At 37.7% G+C, this 21,369-nt stretch overlaps 1 protein-coding gene across 7 annotated transcripts in view; it reads left to right on the plus strand.

Moving 5' to 3' along the window:
• GRIA2 (glutamate ionotropic receptor AMPA type subunit 2) overlaps positions 1-21,369 on the plus strand; it is a 117,260-nt gene that overhangs the window by 67,941 nt on the left and 27,950 nt on the right. For all 7 annotated transcript variants that reach the window (XR_007773449.1, XM_050946310.1, XM_050946305.1 and 4 more), the window contains exons 7-11: positions 15,828-15,995; positions 16,277-16,381; positions 17,123-17,233; positions 18,447-18,653; positions 19,193-19,563. Coding sequence is in view for 6 of the 7 variants with exons in the window: in XM_050946310.1 (XP_050802267.1) it covers positions 15,828-15,995; positions 16,277-16,381; positions 17,123-17,233; positions 18,447-18,653; positions 19,193-19,563 (962 nt within the window). In the remaining variant the exon portion in view is untranslated. The remainder of the gene's footprint in view (positions 1-15,827; positions 15,996-16,276; positions 16,382-17,122; positions 17,234-18,446; positions 18,654-19,192; positions 19,564-21,369) is intronic.

Genomic DNA, 21,369 nt, shown 5'->3' on the forward strand with positions numbered 1-21,369 from the left:
AGAAAATTGGAGAGTCTGTATACATGTCTGGTCCCTCTCAGAACCCAGAGAGAACAAAGAAAAAACCCAAAAAGCACAGACAAAGGCTTCCCTCCACCAAGATTTGAAAGTATCTTGTCTCCTGATTGGTCCTCTGGTCAGATGTTCCAGGTTTACTGAGCTAGTTAACCCTTTACAGGTAAAAGAGACATTAACCCTTAACCATCTGTTTATGACAGATGCAGTGGCTTCTGAGACCTTATACACTCAATAGCCTCTGAGACCTTATCCCAGGGGTGGCCAACCTGTGGCTCTGGAGCCACATGCAGCTCAGCAGAAGTTAATATGTGGCTCCTTGTATAGGCACCGACTCCGAGGCTGGAGCTACAGGCACCAACTTTCCAATGTGCTGGGGGGTGCTCACTGCTCAACCCCTAGCTCTGCCACAGGCCCTGTCCCTACTTCACCCCTTCCCTCCCCTGAGCCTGCCATGGCCTCGTTCCTCCCCCCTCCGCCCCAGAACCTCCTGCACGCCACAAACCAGCTGATCGGTAGGTGCGGGGAAGGAAGGGGGAGGTGCTGATCGGCAGGAGCTGCCAGTGGGCGGGAGGCACTTGAGGGGGTGGAGCTGATGGGGAGGCTGCTGACATATTACTGTGGTTCTTTGGCAATGTACATTGGTAAATTCGGGTTCCTTCTTAGGCTCAGGTTGGCCACCCCTGCTTTATCCGATCGGTCACCAAGAACTCAGCTTGACTCCGAACTCACTGGAGTTTCTTTACTGGCATACAGTCAAACCACACTTGAGTTGATCAGGCTCAAGTGTAGGGTTGGTACAGGGTATACCCCACATCCAGTGTACATAATCATGAATCATCTTATATATGCACTTATACTTAATACTGTTGATTAGTATATCACATATGTTATGGTTGGTCTGCTGATTTTTGTAGCCCATCCCCATCTAGATCATGAGCTGTTCACACACTTCTCTATGTCCTAGACCACAGCTGCAAGCTATCACACCTTGCTTACTATCCTACTGTCTCTTTTCTGCTAGCTACATCTTTTATATGTTTGCAAGGCTACAGTAAATTCATGCTTTGCTCATTGTTTCGTGCACTTGCTTAGAACAGACCTACGATAAGGGGAATTATGGGGAAAGGGAAAGGAGCCTCAAGGGAGAACACATTTTTTTAAATTAAATATAGGTATGTTGTAGTTATATGGTAGAAAAGGGGATGCTCAGTAAAGAGTTGCGTTAAAAACTGTAACATCCTGTGCACTCCTTTATTTTAACACTTGACACATTGTTCTTGTTCAGTAAGAAGTGTATCAAGGGATAAAAATATTGTTATAGTCCTATATCATATAATAAATTTAGGTAAAAGGTCATAGACATGAGGCACTGTTTTAATAGCAAAATTCAGATACCATTTCTTTTTAACAGCACTGAGTAGATGCCTTGTAAACCTTTGTGTCTGCTTCAAGATTGAATTGACTCTAGATTGTGTATAAATGATTTACTGTATCAGCAGAAAAATAAATGCCTATCTCAGCAGCAAATGGAATTGTAACTTAGTTCTCTGAACAAACATCATTAAATCATCTCACCTGCTGATTAAGACAGGATGCTTGAGATCCATACTCCATGATCAGGGAAGGCTTGGACAAAGCAGTAAATTGGACCCAGAGTAGCAGGAAGCGGCATCACACACTTTTGAATAATTCCATCCACCTATCCATGTAAGTAAGCATAGGTGCTTCTATGAGAGGAAAATCAAGGACTTAGGAGTAGGAAAAAGACAAGAGTCTTTCTAGGCTTGTGGAGGGAAGTACTCAGATACCATGGTATTCACACACGTTAAAGCCAGAAGGCTTTTAAAATGGTGATCCTCTAATCTGCTGTCCTGCATCACTCAGACCATAGATCCTCACTCATCAATTTCTCCAATAAGTCCATAACTGGTGACAGGTGTAAAACAAATTCCATCATTTACACACAGGCTGAGGGTGAAAGGCATAGTCTACTGGGTGCAAAGAGATCTAAAGTTTTGGTGGATCCACATCCCATTTAACTTTATGCATTCTAGGATCATCTCAACTCCTTGTTGTTGTTTTTTTAAAAATCATGTCCATTCTTATTTTCCTTTTTTCTGCTGACTACCTCCCACATCTTACTTTGTTCTGTGACACATTCCAAATATTATAAAGAAATATCTCTTTGTTTATGCTAGGGCTGTCAAGCAATTAAAAAACTTAATCACAATTAATCACTCGATTAAAAAAAATTGCAATTAATTGCATGATTAATCGCACTGTTAAACAATAATATAATACCATTTATTTAAATATTTTGTATGTTTTCTAAGTTTCCAAATGTATTGATTTCAGTTACAACATAGAATACAAAGTGTACAGTGCTCACTTTATTTATTTTTGATTACAAGTATTTACATTGTAAAAAAACAAAAGAAATAGTATTTTTTCAATTCACCTAAAATAAGTACTGTAGTGCAATCTCTTTATCATAAAAGTTGAACTTAAAAATGTAGAATTATGTACAAAAAATAACTACATTCAAAAATAATGTAAAATTTTAGAGCCTGCAAGTCCACTCAGTCCTACTTCTTGTTCAGCAAATCGCTCAGCAAACAAGTTTCTTTACATTTGCAGGAGATAAAGCTGCCCGTTTCTTGTTTACAGTGTCACCTGAAAGTGAGAACAGGTATTCTCATGGCACTGTTGTAGCCGACGTTGCAAGATATTTACGAGCCAGATGCGCTTAAGATTCATATGTCCTTCATGCTTCAACCACCATTCAAGGCGCCATGCGTCCATGCTGATAACGGGCTCTGCTCAATAACAATCCAAAGCAATGTGGACCGATGCATGTTCATTTTCATTAACTGAGTCAGATGCCACCAGTAAAAGGTTGATTTTTCTTTTTTAGTGGTTTGGGTTCTGTAGTTTCTGGATTAGAGTGTTGCTCTTTCAAGACTTATGAAAGCATGCTGCACACATCGTCCCTCTCAGATTTTGGAAGGCACTTCAGATTCTTAAACTCTGGGTCGAGTACTGTAGCTATCTTTAGAAATCTCACATTGGTACCTGCTTTGTTTTTTGTGAAATTTGCAGTGAAAGTGTTCTTACAATGAACAACATTTGCTGGGTCATCATCCGAGACTGCTATAACATGATATATATGGCAGAATGCAGGTAAAACAGAGCAAGGGACATACAATTCTCCCCCAAGGAGTTCAGTCACAAATTTAATTAATGCATTATTTTTTTAATGAGCATCATCAGCATGGAAGCATGTCCTCTAGAATGGTGGCTGAAGCATGAAGGGGCATACGGATGGTTAGCATATCTGGCACACAAATATCTTGCAATGCCGGCTACAAAAGTACCATGCAAATGTCTGTTCTCACTTTCTGGTAACATTGTAAATAAGAAGCTGGTAGAATTATCTCCTGCAAATGCAAACAAATTTGTTTGTCTTAGCAGTTGGCTGAACAAGAAGTAGGACTGAGTGGACTTGTAGGCTCTCAAGTTTTACACAGTTTTTTTTTTGAGTGCAGTTATGTACCAAAAATAGTCTACATTTGTAAGTTGCACTATCACGATAAAGAGATTGCACTACAGTACTTGTATGAGGTGAATTGAAAAATACTATTTCTTTTGTTTATCATTTTTACAGTGCAAATATTTGTGATAAAAATAATATACACTTTGATTGCAGTTACAACACAGAATACAATATATATGAAAATGTAGAAAAACATCCAAAATATTTAATACATTTCAATTAGTATGCTATTGTTTAAGTATGGTTAAAACTGATTAATCACAATTGATTTTTTAAGTTAATTGGGTGATTTAACTGTGATTAATCAATAGCCCTAGTTTCTGCACGTTACTTGCTCTTCTGTACCAGCTTTTGCCTTTAAGAATATGTCAACATTTCAAAGCAGGGTACCTATTATGTGTTTGGCACTCAGTTCTCCTGTCTTGCAGTATTCTGTGTACCCACAGCATTATATAAACAAATAGTAATAACCATATTACAGCTGCTTTTGGTATCTCTGTTGCTTAAGGTCAGCTGTAATTCTATTAGAAAAAACACTTTTAATGAAAATCCGTCTGGATCTGAATTTCTCCCCATAGAAACTAGCATTAATTAAGGCTAGATGAATCAGTTCAGATAAAATAAGCATTGACCTGAATCTCTGACCATCCCCAGAATTGAAACTTTATTAATACTTGAAATTTTTCAGTTAATATTATGTTTTGATTTTTATTCAATTCTATTTTCTGCTTTTGTTTGGGACTGGGAATGGAAATATTGATGTTCTGCCAGAAAAATTGCTGCCCTGGGATTTACAAACCAGCAAGAACTCCTGTAAATATTGAATGTGTGTTCTCACAAGAGCTCCATCCCAATGTACAGATCAAAGAGGAATGGAATTCAGTCAACCTTTTGGGGCTTATGTGAACTACACCAAATTTCCCTGGCATTTGCGTTTTCCCCATTAGTAGCCAAGATGCATAGGTGTTTTGCACCGTGATTTCCCCCAGATATTCCCATAGTTCCCTTGCATAAAGCCTTTTTACACTTTAGATGGAGAACCATATTCCATACAAAGTACAACTGTTGCCAAACACCCATGGGAACACAAATTCATTCATGCTAATACTGACACACAGCAAATGAAAGGGGGTATGATCAAATCAAACTGCCACTTGGAATATGAACATAGAGCATTTGTGACACTGCTAGTGCAGTAGCTGACCAGCTCTATTGCTTGTATTTAAAATAATTATTTACATTACCAAGCCCTGCCATGACACTGTGCAGGGTATCACAGGGAACTTGCGAGGATTAGGAACTTTACATATATTAGCGTATTTTTCCTGGCTTAAATTAATATAGGTCAGCAGGAACAATTAAACCGGAATCCAAATGAGCTTGAAAGAATCATATCAGAGCAGCAGAGAACAGACTAACCCCCCAAAATGCAATATATAAATTGGAGTAACTAATAGGATCTTATTTTCATTAAGATTGCTTTCCAATGCTCTCTAAGGTTTATTGCAAGGGAGAATATAATTTCAGTCCATGTGCCTAGATGACAAAAAGAGGAGGTGTCTTTTAAATCTGAGTAAGTCCTATTGATTTAGTTTTCATTTCAGGCCTATTGATCTTGACCATGTCTGTTTAAGTTATATGTACATCTTTCAGTAACACCATCCTTTCCAAAATACCTCAAGAATCTGTTAATTAAGGGTGGGCTTTTCCAAGGGGCCTAAAGAGGTTAGTTACCAAGCTCCCATTGACTCCCCCATTGACTCCTAAGAGAGCTAAGGGCCTATTTTCCACAGAAAGAGAGTGTTGGGTGCCTAACTCCTTTAGGCTCCTTTGAAAATCTCAACCTGAAACATGTGAACCCTAAGTTTAGGATATATCTGTACAGGACAAAAAACACCCTGGAGAAATGAGTCTCAGAGCCTGAGTCATCTGCCTTAGGCTTGTGCTCCAGGGCTAAAAATGGCAGTGGAGATGTTCCTGTTCAGATTTGAGCCCTGGTTCTGAGACGTTCCCCCAACACAAGATCTGAGAGCCTATATCACACATCCCACTACCCCAAAGTCAATTGACCTGGGCTTTGAGACTCACTGCTGCAGGATTTTGGGTTGTTTTTTTTTTCTTTTGGTCTGGTTGGGGTTTATTTTTTTTAATCATTATTTTGTTTTACTGCAGTGTAGTCATACCAGCAGAGATTTTGTCTGCGTAACATTTTTGTATCTAGTGAATATAAAACTTGTTTGGAAACTTACCCACATATGTATAGTGCTCTGAGATCCTTGGATGAAAAAATGTCATAGAAGTGCAAAGTACTATAACAAAACCATTTTGCAGCTTTTGCAATATGAAATATAACATTGCACCAGTGTAATGGTCCCCTGTTGAAATATAAATATCCAAACTCAGTGGAGGGATTTTATAGAACATAAACCCCAAGGCAAGGCTAAGCTGAAGCATTCATTATCAAAGCAGGAGCCCATTATACTGTCAAAATATTCTGTTGAAATTAATTTGTCTAGTTTAGCAAATAACTAGAAGTAAAACAATGGAAGATACAATAATCCAGTGAAAAAACAGCTAGCCTAGTGCAATAAGCTAGAGGGCCATATACCCAGGACAGCCTACAGAGACACAAGAACACAGAATTCTATTGCTCACTGCATTTGTTTCCTTTTCATATATGCTTGTTTGTATTTCTGTGTGCATCTTAAATTTACTGTGAAACATTTAGGAGACTCATTAGATCCCAACATGTTGGAAAAGATTGACCTGACCTACCTGTTCTCTATGCATGTGTGTTTCTTTATCCCCTTTGAGCCTTCTGATTAACATATATGTGGATTAAATGTGAGCACTAATAACAGAATAAAATATTTGCTACCTAGTTACATCTTATAGAGGTTTAAAATTCAAACTGGAAAAAAGGCACAAATATTTAATAGTAAGGGTAAATAACCATTGGAACAAACTACCAGGGAATTGATGGATTCTCCATCCCTTGAGGTCTTCAGATCAAGATTGGATGCCTTTAAATATGCACATTAATCAAAAACAAATTATTGGACTCAGTACAAGAATAACTGGATGCTTCTATGGCCTCTGCTATACAAGCCATCAGATTATATGATCAAATGATCCCTTTTGGCTTCAAAACTATGAATCTATGAAAATTAGAACAGACAACCCACCATGTATTCATGGGGATTTATGATGAGGTTTTGCCTTCCATTGTAGCTTTGAGTATTGGTCACTTCTAGAAGAAGAATACCAAACTTGATAGACTGATGGTTTTGTTTAGCCTAATGAGTCCCATGTTAACTATGTAGAAAAGACTAGATAGTATTTGGTCCTACCATGAGGGCAGGGGACTGGACTCGATGACCTCTCAAGGTCCCTTCCAATCCTAGAATCTATGAAAAAGGAAAGGAAATGCTGCATCTTGAATTAGAAAACATCATTGGACAATATATATAAAGGAACACCATCAACCTGAAATCTAGTGAATTTAAAGATGAAAAGAGCTTCAGATACGTCACCTGTCCCTAAATACTGCTGCCAGCTTTTGAGGTTTACAATCACAATTCACTATTTTAAAAATATTTTCCTCTCCCTATTATGTGACAGAACTACATGAACAACAGGGGACTTTGAGTAATCAACTATACAGGGGAAACTATGAACCACACTATACATTAAGTGCTGTCAAATTCACAAAGTACACATAATGGAAAAAATAGAGAAACATGTTTCTTTAATCTTTCATTTTCAGTAATCATTGGTGTGCCATATAATAATACTAGATAAAAATATCATGTCAAAGTATGATTATTGAGTGGATGTGTCCTTTTCAATTGTATATGCCTGACTAGGCTGGAAGTCCAAACATATCAATAAAATTAATTAGTCTATAATAGTGTGAGTATTTATTTATCTGTACCTTCTGAGTGACCAGGCAAGTATTGGAGTTATGAAGGTTCACACAATGTTGGCTTCTACATTGGAGACTGCACATTTATTTATCTTCAACATGGGAGCCTTGGATTATTTCATATTATCTTCACTTTATGATTCATCTGGGTTGACTATAATCAAAATGTTTATTAATATGTGGTCTGTCTAATATGTACTTACACTTTTTAGAAATAGAGCATAAGTTGGATTTAAATGGTGCAGAGACCATCTGCTGACTCTTTGCAAGAGATGACTTTCATTTGGTAGATAGAAATATTTCTGTTCACTCTTCATGTTGTGTACATGTATGTCATATTTCATGGAAAAACATAACATAACCGTCAATAGAATTTCCTGCATGTTAGATCTCATTGGGATAATGCTTATTACATTTTGCTGTTTTCACAACTATTTTTAATTTTGCCATGAAAATTATGATGAAGTAAAAAGTTGCCATTTTTGTCCAGTTCTAATTATTGTGGACTGTTTATATAATAATAAGATTGTGCATTTTGGTGTCTATTTAACTTTTAACTTCCACTAAAATTCTCTATTTCATTATTACCCAAAGGAAATAATTCCATCATGTAGGCAGATTGAAAACATTTTGGCAGAACCCTACGTAACTGTTCCTTGGGGTCATATCAAAAGAGATGTAGGTTAGAGAGAATTAAAAATAGTTGTGAAGGTCAATTTATGTCTTTAGTTAGGAAGAAACCTATGTACAGGTGTCATAAACAGATAGCTAAGGGTTAATGTCTCTTTCACCTGAAGCACCTGACCAGAGGACCAATCAGGAAACCGGATTTTTTTCAACTTTGGGTGGAGGGATTTGAGTGTCTTTGTCTTTGTTTTCTGGCTGCCTGCCTTCTCTGAGCTTTGGAGAAGTAGCTCTACTTTCTAGTCTTCTGTTTCTAAGTGTAAGGACAAAGAGATCAGATAGTAAGTTCTATGGTTTTCTTTTCTTTGGTATTTGCATGAATATAAGTGCTGGAGTGCTTTGATTTGTATTCTTTTGGAATAAGGCTGTTTATTCAATATTCTTTTAAGCAATTAACCCTGTGTTGTATCATCTTAATACAGAGAGAACATTTGTACTTATTTTTCTTTCTTTTATATAAAGCTTTCTTTTAAAACCTGTTGAAGTTTTTCTTTACTTCAGGGAAATTGAGTCTGTACTCACCAGGGAATTGGTGGGAGGAAGAAAAGGGGAGATCTGTGTGTTGGATTGCTAGCCTGATGTTGCATTCCCTCTGGGGGAATAGGAAAGTACTTTTTGTTTCCAGGATTGGGAACAGAGAGGGGGAGTCTCTCTGTGTAGATTCACAGAGCTTGTGTCTGTGTATCTCTCCAGGAACACCTGGAGGGGGGAAGGGAAAAAGGATTATTTCCCTTTGTTGTGAGACTCAAGGGATTTGGGTCTTGGGGTCCCCAGGAAAGGTTTTTCAGGGGGACCAGAGTGCCCCAAAACACTCTAATTTTTTGGGTGGTGGCAGCAGGTACCAGGTCCAAGCAGGTAACTAAGCTTGGAGGTTTTCATGCTAACCCCCATATTTTGGACGCTAAGGTCCAAATCTGGGACTAAGGTTATTACATGGTGTGCAGCTGGTGGGACTAGAATCCAGAAGCCAGTAGGAATATTATATTTTTCTTTTCTCTGCTAAGGGCTTTTTAGCAGAGAGAAACAGTTTGGTTTTAAAAGGGAACCAGAGAGAAATTTTTTTTTCTGCTCTCTCTGGCAGTTTGTGGCTTGCATGTTAAGCAGAAGTCGTTAAGGACTATTAACAGTCTTTTGTCACACAATAGCACTCCCATTGAGAGTCATACCAGCACTATATGAATGCAAATAAAGTGGTTTTTCAGGTTTACTTGACATTGAAGATTAGCTAGAGAGAGAAAAGGAAAAAAGCACTGTTGCTAGGCAGACTTCAGGAGGCAACAGAGAACCTGCAGTTCAGAAGATAAACACCGGAGGGCACCCCAACACAAGAAAACAGGAATCATGACTTCTAAGGCAAAAATTGCGGCCGAAGAACAAATCAAAGAAGCTGAACACAGGCGACAGATGGAGATGAAAGAAAGAGAAGAACAAATCAAACAGGCAGCACACAAAAGAAAACTAGAAGAAGAAGAGTTCGCCCACCGAAGAAAACTAGAAGAAGAAGAGGTGGCCCACCGCCGAGAAATGGAAAAGCACCAAAAAGAAATGGAAAAACAACAAAAAGAGAATGAAGAGAAGGAAAAACAGAGAAAACATGAACTGGAATTGGCAAAAGCTGGGCTGCCTGTGCCAGCCAACCCTAACAACCCGGCGCCAAATATTGCTCCACAGCCCAGGAAATTTCCCACAAATTCAACACATCACAGGAGCTTCTAACAAAGTAGCTGATGCACTCTCCCGTGAGAGTTTCCCAGAATTCAGTAGTTAAAAAGTTTTCTTAAAATGTAGAAGTCTGTTAGTTATATACTTAGTAGTATATGTAAAGGTGCATGTGTTGTATTAATCTGTTTATTTTCAAGTTCTAGAAGAAAATCGCCGCCAGTGAGCTTCCCCACTGTCTGCAATTTGGGGGGCGTGTCATAAACAGATAGCTAAGGGTTAATGTCTCTTTCACCTGAAGCACCTGACCAGAGGACCAATCAGGAAACCGGATTTTTTTCAACTTTGGGTGGAGGGATTTGAGTGTCTTTGTCTTTGTTTTCTGGCTGCCTGCCTTCTCTGAGCTTTGGAGAAGTAGCTCTACTTTCTAGTCTTCTGTTTCTAAGTGTAAGGACAAAGAGATCAGATAGTAAGTTCTATGGTTTTCTTTTCTTTGGTATTTGCATGAATATAAGTGCTGGAGTGCTTTGATTTGTATTCTTTTGGAATAAGGCTGTTTATTCAATATTCTTTTAAGCAATTAACCCTGTGTTGTATCATCTTAATACAGAGAGAACATTTGTACTTATTTTTCTTTCTTTTTATATAAAGCTTTCTTTTAAAACCTGTTGAAGTTTTTCTTTACTTCAGGGAAATTGAGTCTGTACTCACCAGGGAATTGGTGGGAGGAAGAAAAGGGGAGATCTGTGTGTTGGATTGCTAGCCTGATGTTGCATTCCCTCTGGGGGAATAGGAAAGTACTTTTTGTTTCCAGGATTGGGAACAGAGAGGGGGAGTCTCTCTGTGTAGATTCACAGAGCTTGTGTCTGTGTATCTCTCCAGGAACACCTGGAGGGGGGAAGGGAAAAAGGATTATTTCCCTTTGTTGTGAGACTCAAGGGATTTGGGTCTTGGGGTCCCCAGGAAAGGTTTTTCAGGGGGACCAGAGTGCCCCAAAACACTCTAATTTTTTGGGTGGTGGCAGCAGGTACCAGGTCCAAGCAGGTAACTAAGCTTGGAGGTTTTCATGCTAACCCCCATATTTTGGACGCTAAGGTCCAAATCTGGGACTAAGGTTATTACAACAGGACAATGCATCTAGTCTTTGTGCCCTGCAGCACATCAGAAATGCTTTGTGAGTCTGTGTTATCCTCATCATGTTTTTTTTAAGTAAAAAATATCCAAATGAGGTCATGGAAATGAAGATTTTTGAAGAAATCTACCACTGTACCCAAGAAAATAACCACTATTAGAGAAACAGGCCCTGATTCTGTGGTCAAACTAGTGTAAATCAGAAGTAACTGCACTGATGTCAGTGGAGTTATACTGGTGTATAAGGGTATATCTACACTTACTGGGGATCAACTCTGTGGTGATCAATCCACCAGGGGTCGATTTAGCAGGTCTAGTGAAGACTCGCTAAATCAACTGCAGATCACTCTCCTGTTGACTCCGGTACTCCACCGGAATGAGAAGTGTAAGGTAAGTCAACGGGAGAATTTCTCCCATTGACCCAGCTCAGTGTAGACCCCGCAGTAAGTCAACCTAAGCTACGTTGACTCCAGGTATGTTTGTTGTTGACATCGCTGGAGTTGCATAACTTAGGGCGACTTAACCTTGTAGTGTAGACCTGCCCTCATGCCTTGACCTTTCTCTCAGTGAAGCTGATTCCAAATAAACCTCCCATTGGGTGCTCTCCTAAATGACAGGAGGATGAAGCCTCCAATATAGAGGAAAATCAAGACACTACTTACACAATTTTTGTACTTATGTATATTCCTTATCCTGTTATATGTATGTATGTAACCATCACATAAACACTTGTATTTCACTTATCATAGTCTAAATTTCATATAAGTATATAACATTAGAAATAGTCTGAGAATCTTGAAACCTAGGTGCTGTTCTTGACTCCACCATTAACTCGACATAGGAATGTCACTAGATCACCATCTCAATTTTCCATATGTAACAGGGAGGTAAGATGTTGTATATCGCTTTGAGCCCCTCCTCTTAAAGATGATGTATATGTGCAATGTTTTATACAAAGGAACTTTACACTTAGCTCGTGGATATTACTACATTTCTCCCCAATAAAGACATAATTTCCCATGAGTACTTGTTATACTTCTGCAGGGTAGAAGATTAAACATACAGCTAACAGCAAGTAAAATGAATGGAATAAAGAATTATAGGATGATACAAAATGCTAATCAGCTTTTATTCCCCCTTTGCAGCCATTGATTGCAATGTTGTTAACCAAAATTCCTTACATTCAAAATTTTGCACATCATATTTCCTCTACTGTGAAAAACTGCACAGAAAGAGTATTGGCATGTTCAGGGGCTCAAAATAATGTGTCAGATACCTAAAAATCACGAGATTGGCTTGAAACCATTAAGTTGTTCTTTTTGTATTTCACTTTTGTTTTTTGAGCTTTTATGAGGATGCTCATTTCAGGTTCAAAATTCAACCTTAAATGCACATGCAAAAATGCAGGACTCCCCCCTGGCTGCTTGGAGAGAGATTCCATGTAACATCTCTTAACCTCTGGAATGAAGAAACTATTCCTGAAATTTCCTTTAAAAACATTCAGTTTAATTTATTAAATCAGCTTCCAGCTTGATTTATGGCTTGTGGAATGAAGACAGAAATGACTAGAGTAACATATTATATCCTCATACTACACATCTCTGAGCCACTAAAGTCCAGGAATTATTCATCTCCTGAGGAGGGCAAGTTATGTTTGCACCAGTGTGCTCATTTGGAAGTTCCACCAACAGGAAGCAGCTTTAAATTGTATATGGGATCCCACAGGAGCCCAGATATACGAGACTGAACCTGTCCATCCCCAGGCTGCCATGACCATACTCCCTCATTAGTTAGGCTTGGAAAGTTTTGGCATGGCATTAAGGAACTGCAAGTTATTTCCATCTTCTAGAAGAATAGGAGCCTCCCTGCTCCAGAGCGACCCTTTGGGCAGAACCTAGAGTTGAATCTACTCTGATGACTTGAATACTTATTTATATTCATACACCATGACCTATGAAAACTTTAGGAAATCTGTGGGATTTGTCCATGCAATGGATGCAGATGTGAATTTTCCTGTTCTGTTTAGATAACTCATTGTGAACTTTTAGCCCTAGATTAATAAAATCCATGCATATGATAGCAGACTTCTCCCCAAATCTCTCAAAAGGAGTCTGTGCAAAACTCTTTGTTTTGTCTTGGGCTAAAAACATGTGACATACTTATGCTGTCACTTCCTAAACTGACCTATAAGACCTCTCCTCCTTCAAAACCCACCTTTACAATGTGCCTACGGGTTATCAGCCACCTCATAATGTGTTAAGAGGCAGATTGGGAGAGCTGGCACTTAGTTTATATATTTATAACTACCAGAAAAAAGTATTGCAATAAATAGATACAGTTTTATATACATATATCTAGAAATAGAGTGACAATTGCATCCTTCTCCCTCCATTCTTTGGATAACAATGCCTTCTTGGGCTATGAACTTTTCAGGACAGAAAATGGACAGATTTTCATATGTACAGTGCCTAGTATAATAGAACCCAAATCGGCTTGTGATCTCTAGCTGCTATCATGGTATAAAGATTAAGGAATAATAATAGCATAATACTATGGAGTTGAGATTTAAACACTACCTATATTTTCTAGTCAATGAAGACTAAGATCCATCAGTAATGGACATGATGACATGACTCCTTGAAGCACACCAAACATTATATCCCATGAAACTTTGGGCTGTCATAAAGTATTAATGGCATAGTGCAGCATTCACTGCATGCTAGAGAGACCTTGGTAATGAAATGAATTATACAGAAATAAAATTAAAAAAGGAAAAGGAAACCTCTGCTCAGTGACAGCAGTGGTAAAAAATAAAAATAAACTGTTAGAATGTGTAATGAATGGGATAGAAAGTAAAATCAAAGTATTATAACAGACATGCATTGATGATATGCGCTCATCTTGAATACTGCATTCAGCTGTAGTAAATCCATTTCAGCTTACATAAACCTGCCTCTAGAGCACTCATTTATTTGCTAGTAAGAGGTTAAGTTATCTTATTGTTATGGCCCTACCAAATTCACATCCATGAAAATACATGTCACGGACCATGAAATCTGGTCTCCCCCCATGAAATCTGGTCTTTTGTGTGCTTTTACCCTATACTAGGGGTAGGCAACCCATGGCACGTGTGCCGAAGGTGGCATGCAAGCTGATTTTCAGTGGCACTCACACCACCTGGATCCTGGCCACTGGTCCGGGGGGCTCTGCATTTTAATTTAATTTTAAATGAAGCTTCTTATCAATTTAAAAAACCTTATTTACTTTACATACAACAATAGCTCAGTTTTATATTATAGACTTATAGAAAGAGACATTCTAAAAATGTTAAAATATATTACTGGCATGCAAAACCTTAAATTAGAGTGAATAAATGAAGACTCAGCACACCACTTCTGAAAGGTTGCTGACCCCTGCCCTATACTATAAAGATTTCACAGGGGAGATCAGCGTTTTTCACATGGGGTCCTGACCCAAAAGGGAATTACAGGGGCACCAAAAGGTTATTTTAGGGGGTCGCAGTATTGCCACCCTCACTTCTGTGCTGCTTTCAGAGCTGGGTGGCCAGAATGTGGTTGATTTAAAATCTTATGCTCGTGAAATTGACCAAAATGGACCATGAATTTGGTAGGGCCCTACTTATTATTACTGCTATTTTTGTTGTTGTTTATTGCATGCTGTCAATATGCTCACTGCTGCACCTGATATAGGGGGGGAAACCTTTCCTAGAGAGCTCACATTCTACTTAACAATACAATTTAGACCAGAGATTCCCAAACTATGATCCATGGTCTACTGGTGGTCTGTGGACCAGCTGTCTGGCTAAACAGTGGTTCACATTTTATACCAGAGTTCCAATTAATTGTAGTTTACAAAGGGTTAATTAATATTAATAGGTGCTTTAATAAATGGTTAATCAATTATTATAGATTCCAACAGGCCAACAGATCAATATAACCAGGGAATGTAGCTATAAAACCTTCTACTGATGTGCTTATAACTCTCCATAGCATATATTAGACAAGCTTATAACATATAGCAGTCATTTATTAACCCTATATAAACTAGTTATACATGGAATCTTATGAAGACTCTGATCAAAAGGGGGATCTCATCCTCATTTCCTGATGCTAAATCACTCAAAAATCCTAAAACAAATATTTTCCAAACATCACGTTTCTATGGAACACTTGCTGTAGCTGCAAACAGGGGTGCTGCACAGTTGTAATTAGGAGGAAAGGTGAGAAAGTTTGTAAACCCCTAGTTTGGACTCATAGTGCACCAGCAGCAAAGAATCCTGTGGCACCTTATAGACTAACAGATGTTTTTGAGCATGAACTTTCATGGGTGAATACTCACTTCGTCGGATGCATGTACATTAGTCGTCGATGCATCCGACGAAGTGGGTATTCACCCACGAAAGTTCATGCTCAAAAACATCTGTTAGTCTATAAGGTACCACAGGATTCTTTGTACATGCATCCGACGAAGTGGGTATTCACCCATGAAAGCTCATGCTCCAAAACGTCTGTTAGTCTATAAGGTGCCACAGGATTCTTTGCTGCTTTTACAGATCCAGACTAACATGGCTACCCCTCTGATACTTGACGTTAGTGCACCAGTGACACTTCCTCCTGATGGAGTATATAAGCTCTTTCTATTAAAATATATGGACTCTCATGGGAAAATAGAGCCCCAAATGACAAGAAAATGATCTAATCCCAAAGAATATTTTACCATCCTTTTTATTTTGAATGTATTTCTGTCTTTAATGGATTAATAATGATAGCCTTGGAAAATGCGTTGAAGCTTTAACTCCTTACCACTTTTTAATTCATTATATTTAATCCTTTTCAGTATACATCTGCTCTGACCTATGATGCTGTTCAAGTGATGACTGAAGCTTTCCGTAATTTGCGTAAACAGAGGATTGAGATCTCTAGACGAGGAAATGCTGGAGACTGTCTTGCAAATCCAGCAGTGCCCTGGGGTCATGGTGTGGAAATAGAAAGGGCGTTAAAACAGGTAGTCTCTCTAGAAACTGTTCTGGAATTAATGTCTGTATGAAATACTCTGTGAATGTTCTGAAAGAATCTTTCTGCCTCCTAAACAGGACTTTGTTGGTAGAGATTTACAAGACCAGCATCAATTATATCTAATACCCCAGGAAAACATCTTAGTAATTAAGGATATATAATTTTTAGGATAAACCTAAATACAGTCTGTTTTGGGTGGGGGGTATCAATATGCAATTATGGAATAAACAAATTTAATGCTAGCATTATTTCCATTCTTACTTCCCATAGGTTCAGGTGGAAGGTCTAACAGGGAATATAAAATTTGACCAGAATGGAAAGAGAATAAATTATACAATAAACATCATGGAGCTCAAAAATACTGGTCCCCGGAAGGTAATTTTAATTCTAAATGCCCTTAAAAGTTGTACCCTACTAAGTGATATGGAAAGGTAGGTGACTGAAAGGTATAGTCTACTAAAGGCCATGTTGCAATTAAGTTTATTCATATGATTATATTTTAATGGTCTTGCAGAGCAAAGAAAAAAATGTGTCCTGTTTGTTTCTAATAAATATGAGCTTTTATTTCTGGTAAGTACCATGTGGAACTATAGCTTATTTTATTTTAAATAAATTGTGTAGATTTGTTTTTCTTTTCTTTTTTAGTTAGAGCAGATAAGTGGGAGCAACTAATCCAAATAAACGTTGATGATGACTTTCTGAACTGATGATGCAGAATACAACTTTTCAGAGAATAACTCTCATTAACGGGTTCTCTAAATGTGATTTTTTTTTCTCCCCCTAACATCCCTAGCCATTCAGAGAAAAGCCAAATGCAGTAGCAGTGAACATTTCTTCCTAATTTGTATAACCTTTACAATGCTGCAGCATGATTTTTATACCAAAATCAGGTGATATGTGGCTGAAAATTTTAATCTCCATAGTAGGAAAATTAATATTAAAATTTGTTTACACGTGCCAAGTTCCTGTCAATTCCTGTGTAATGCTTGCAGGTTTGTATAGGTGAAGCTGCAACTACTATAACTTTCTGTGGCATATTTGGAGTGGGTGTGGTATGCTTGAATGTAATAAGATGTTTACATATTATAGTTCCATACATCCTACAAACTTTTTCAGATTGGATATTGGAGTGAAGTGGACAAAATGGTTGTGAATCCCATTGACGGTCCTCTTGGGAATGAATCCACAGGACTAGAAAATAAGACTATTGTTGTCACCACTATTTTGGTAATTAATTTAACACATTTCTCATGAGAAAGCAATCTATGTTTTAGTATTATAATGAATTGTTGTGCTTCATTATATTAGCTAACTGTTATGCCAATCCATACCTGTAAGACAGAAAATTCTGAAATACTATTTTTATGGAATATGAATGATAGGACTGATACTATCCAATTGCTGTTAAAGAAAGGATGATCAGTACATGGACTTTGTAAAAACCAGACAGTTATTTGATCGATAAATTATTCAAAAACAATCCATGCCAGCTACAAGGAACCAATAGCCTGATTTCGAAGAACTCTTTGTCTGAATGGCAAAATTGTATTATTTATTTTTAAAATCCACTCTCCATACTCGTAAGCAAATGGAGTTCACCAAATCAGAAAATAAGAACATTTAGGAGTTTCAGAGTTTTACCTCTAGCCATTTTGAACTTCTGTGCCAAAATGGAGGAATGAACAAGAAACTTAATTTTCTATGTCATCTTAAGAGAACATTGTACACTGTTTGTATAGTAGCAATGTCATCTAATTTACACCACTGCTTAATCACAGGTATGTCTTTGGTGAGCAACTAGCTGTTCTGGCTGCAAGATTTTTTTGGGAAAATAAATTGGGGCAAGAAGGGGAAAAATCCCCTTTTACTGTGAACCTATTATTTGTCACTAGTTTTGCTGGTTGTGAGAAATTTGCTGCACAGCTATAGTTTATTGTCTGGACCCTCGAAGTATTTCTGTGCAGTAACTGAATACATGTATTACCTAGAGATGTTGCAATATTGAGGGGCTGGGTGAGAGAGGTGGCTGCAGAATAGAGAAGAACCCACTTGGATTTTACAGTTTTAACAAACAAAAACCCACCATCCACATTCAAACCCACAAACAAACAAGTAAAATAAACAATATATTGGAGCCTCTTCTCTCCACATTGTATACATAATTCCTATTACACTCACAGTCATTATTTAAACATCTCTGGGACTGGTTATACCTGTAAGCGTTGGCATTTGAATCTGACTGTGAAGCATATAATTTTAAATGTTATAGAAGACATGTTGAACGAATAATCAGAGTGACAAATCAGAACATTTGTGAATAAGATGGGTTGGATTTTCTTTTTTTTCCCCCTGTCTAAAATCAGATATATTTGTATAATAAGTGCACAGTTATCATAGTTCTCTCTTCATTGGCTAGCTAAAATTCAGTCTTTCTGTGCAGGAGTCGCCATATGTCATGATGAAGAAAAATCATGAACTGCTTGAAGGAAATGAGCGATATGAGGGCTACTGTGTGGACTTAGCTGCAGAGATTGCTAAACATTGTGGATTCAAGTACAAGCTCACAATTGTTGGGGATGGCAAGTATGGAGCCCGGGATGCAGACACAAAAATCTGGAATGGGATGGTTGGAGAACTTGTTTATGGGGTAAGAAAACCTTAATAACACCTACTATGACCGATCGTAGTGATTTGTGTGGAGATGTTCTCCCTGTCATGCAGGAAACTGATCTGACTCATATTTGCTATGGAGATAGTAGCTTGTTTTGATATGAAAAATTTAAAGATTAAAACATGAAGTTTGTTTTAAATACGAAAGTTAAATGAGGAGAAAGAGTCTGTATTTTCTCTGTTTTCCCTACAGATACAAGACAATATGCTTTGCTAACATATTTAAGTGCCATAAACTTTGAAAGAGTATGTCTAAAAACTGTAAATGCAATATAACATATATATGTAAGGAGAAGGCTTGGAATAGTCCAATCAGATGGTTGTATATATGTCAGTAAGAAGATTTTCGGCTATAAATTACTAATTAGTTTACCCTCAGTAGGGCATTATCAGTGAAATGACTATTATCCATGTCCCTGCTGTCCTATTCTTCATTTGTGATATGCGTTAGGAATGAAGCCATTCTTTGTTAACGATCACATCAGTTGTTATTACCATGCTTTGTTCCCTTTACAGAAAGCCGACATTGCAATCGCTCCGTTAACTATAACATTGGTGAGAGAAGAGGTGATTGACTTCTCAAAGCCCTTTATGAGCCTCGGGATATCTATAATGATCAAGAAGCCACAGAAGTCTAAGCCAGGAGTGTTTTCGTTTCTTGATCCCTTAGCATATGAGATCTGGATGTGCATTGTTTTTGCCTACATTGGGGTCAGTGTAGTTTTATTCCTGGTCAGCAGATTTAGCCCATACGAGTGGCACACTGAGGAGTTTGAAGATGGAAGAGAAACACAAAGTAACGAATCAACTAATGAATTTGGGATATTTAATAGTCTCTGGTTTTCCCTGGGTGCCTTTATGCAGCAAGGATGCGATATTTCGCCAAGGTTGGTTACTTGCCCATTTCAGCTTTGTGCATTTTTGGTCTCAAATGGAGTTTCATGGTGCATATATATTCACTTTCAAAAGTAAACTGGTTACTGACTTCTTTCCCAAAGAGTTCAAAAGTCATTGAAATGAAAACAATTGCCATCGGTGCAGGCAAGTGAAATACTTGATCGATATCCTCTCGATCATAGATTTCCCCACTGAACTTATATACACCATACAGAGGCTGTAAAATGCATAAGGTTCCTGTCATTCCATGCCTTCTTGGAGGGGTACCGTGTTTTTGCTGCATATTCCCATTTTACAGTCAACTGTGCATCTGGTTCACACCAACTGTAATGGGAAAAAAAGGGTAACTCACCACTAATTTAGCTACAGAAGCAGCACTTTCCCTCCAAAGACCACTTTACATACCATCTCACATACATATTAACCTATCTTTTTTCCGCAGAGAAATGAAATAAAAATAATCCATTTCCATTAAAGCCATGTGAAGTAGTTACAAACAACTGCTATTGTTTTGTATGGCTCAGTTTTGTGTGAAGTAAATTGCTAGAATGAAAATGAGGATCTGATTCATTAAAAATACATATGCCTTTCTTGAGGGATTTTTCACATGGTTTATTTGGGAGCAAAGTAAGGATTTTACTTGCCCCACTTTTTTCTTTTGCAGTTCATTAAATATTATATTTCCTTTGTGCACATGCGATTGGGGCCTTGATTCAGCAAAGTAGTTTGGCACATCCGTAATTACCTTGCTGAATGGGGACCCTACATTAACAATTGAAATATGACAGTTGAGTTTATGGAAATTAAATCAGAGGAGCTTTCTAACCATGCTCAGTGATTTCACCTTCTTCTCAACTTTCTAATATAGGAGAGAAGAAGTGTCTGTGTCCTCTGAGTTTACTGTGTCTAATTACGCAGTAATGTATGAATAATTACTTTTGAGCAAAAACAAAATGGAAAGTAGCAGGAAAACCTCTCACTGATATGGCAGTTCCCATGTGCTGTAGCACATTTACTTTTTACCAAGGAAAGCCTATTCTTTATATTACATATAGGCTATTAAATATTTTGTTGAATAAATACCTGCAGAAATACTATTTGTGACCTTGCAATCAGTCCTCCATTGGACATTCTATGAAGGAGCATTCCCTGTGGCCTGGGCTTGCTTGCTAAAGGAAAAAGGCAGCCTTTCACATTTCTATTCTATGGAAATAAGATAGCTACTTCTGATTCTGGAGGACAATATGCTTTTGGTAGCTGGATATGGCTGCTCTTCCCAGGGATATAATCACAGACCCTGCTCAGCAAAATGATATATGGCAATGAGGTTCATCATCTCAAATAATGAGGCAACTATATAAATTTCATTATTTTTCTCTTATCAGGCACCATACTATGAATTTTTATCTGCATGTAAAGTAAATCAATAGCTGCAAAATTGTTTTTAAAGAATCAAGCCCTTGGTAGCTTAACATGAAAGGTTGATTTAATTTTTTTTCACTGCTGGGTAATAAAACATGAGAATTGCTATACATTGGTTTGTTAAAATGTAAATAACTTTGTCAAAAGTAAGATTAGCATGTTATCTTCACAAAAGGTATATAAAACTCAGATTATTTTGGAGATGTACTTGGAAATACAGTGTCAGTACAGCATTTGAGATTCCCCAATTTTCTTTCTAGTCATAATTCATAATGAAAACATTCAATTTTACAATTATCTCTTTGTCTGTCTACTTATGTATTACTATAGAAATAATAAGGCTGAAAGTTCTTCTATCAATCTGTGTTCTTATA

Source organism: Gopherus flavomarginatus, chromosome 3 (assembly GCF_025201925.1).
Source record: "Gopherus flavomarginatus isolate rGopFla2 chromosome 3, rGopFla2.mat.asm, whole genome shotgun sequence".
Classification (NCBI taxonomy): domain Eukaryota; kingdom Metazoa; phylum Chordata; order Testudines; family Testudinidae; genus Gopherus; species Gopherus flavomarginatus.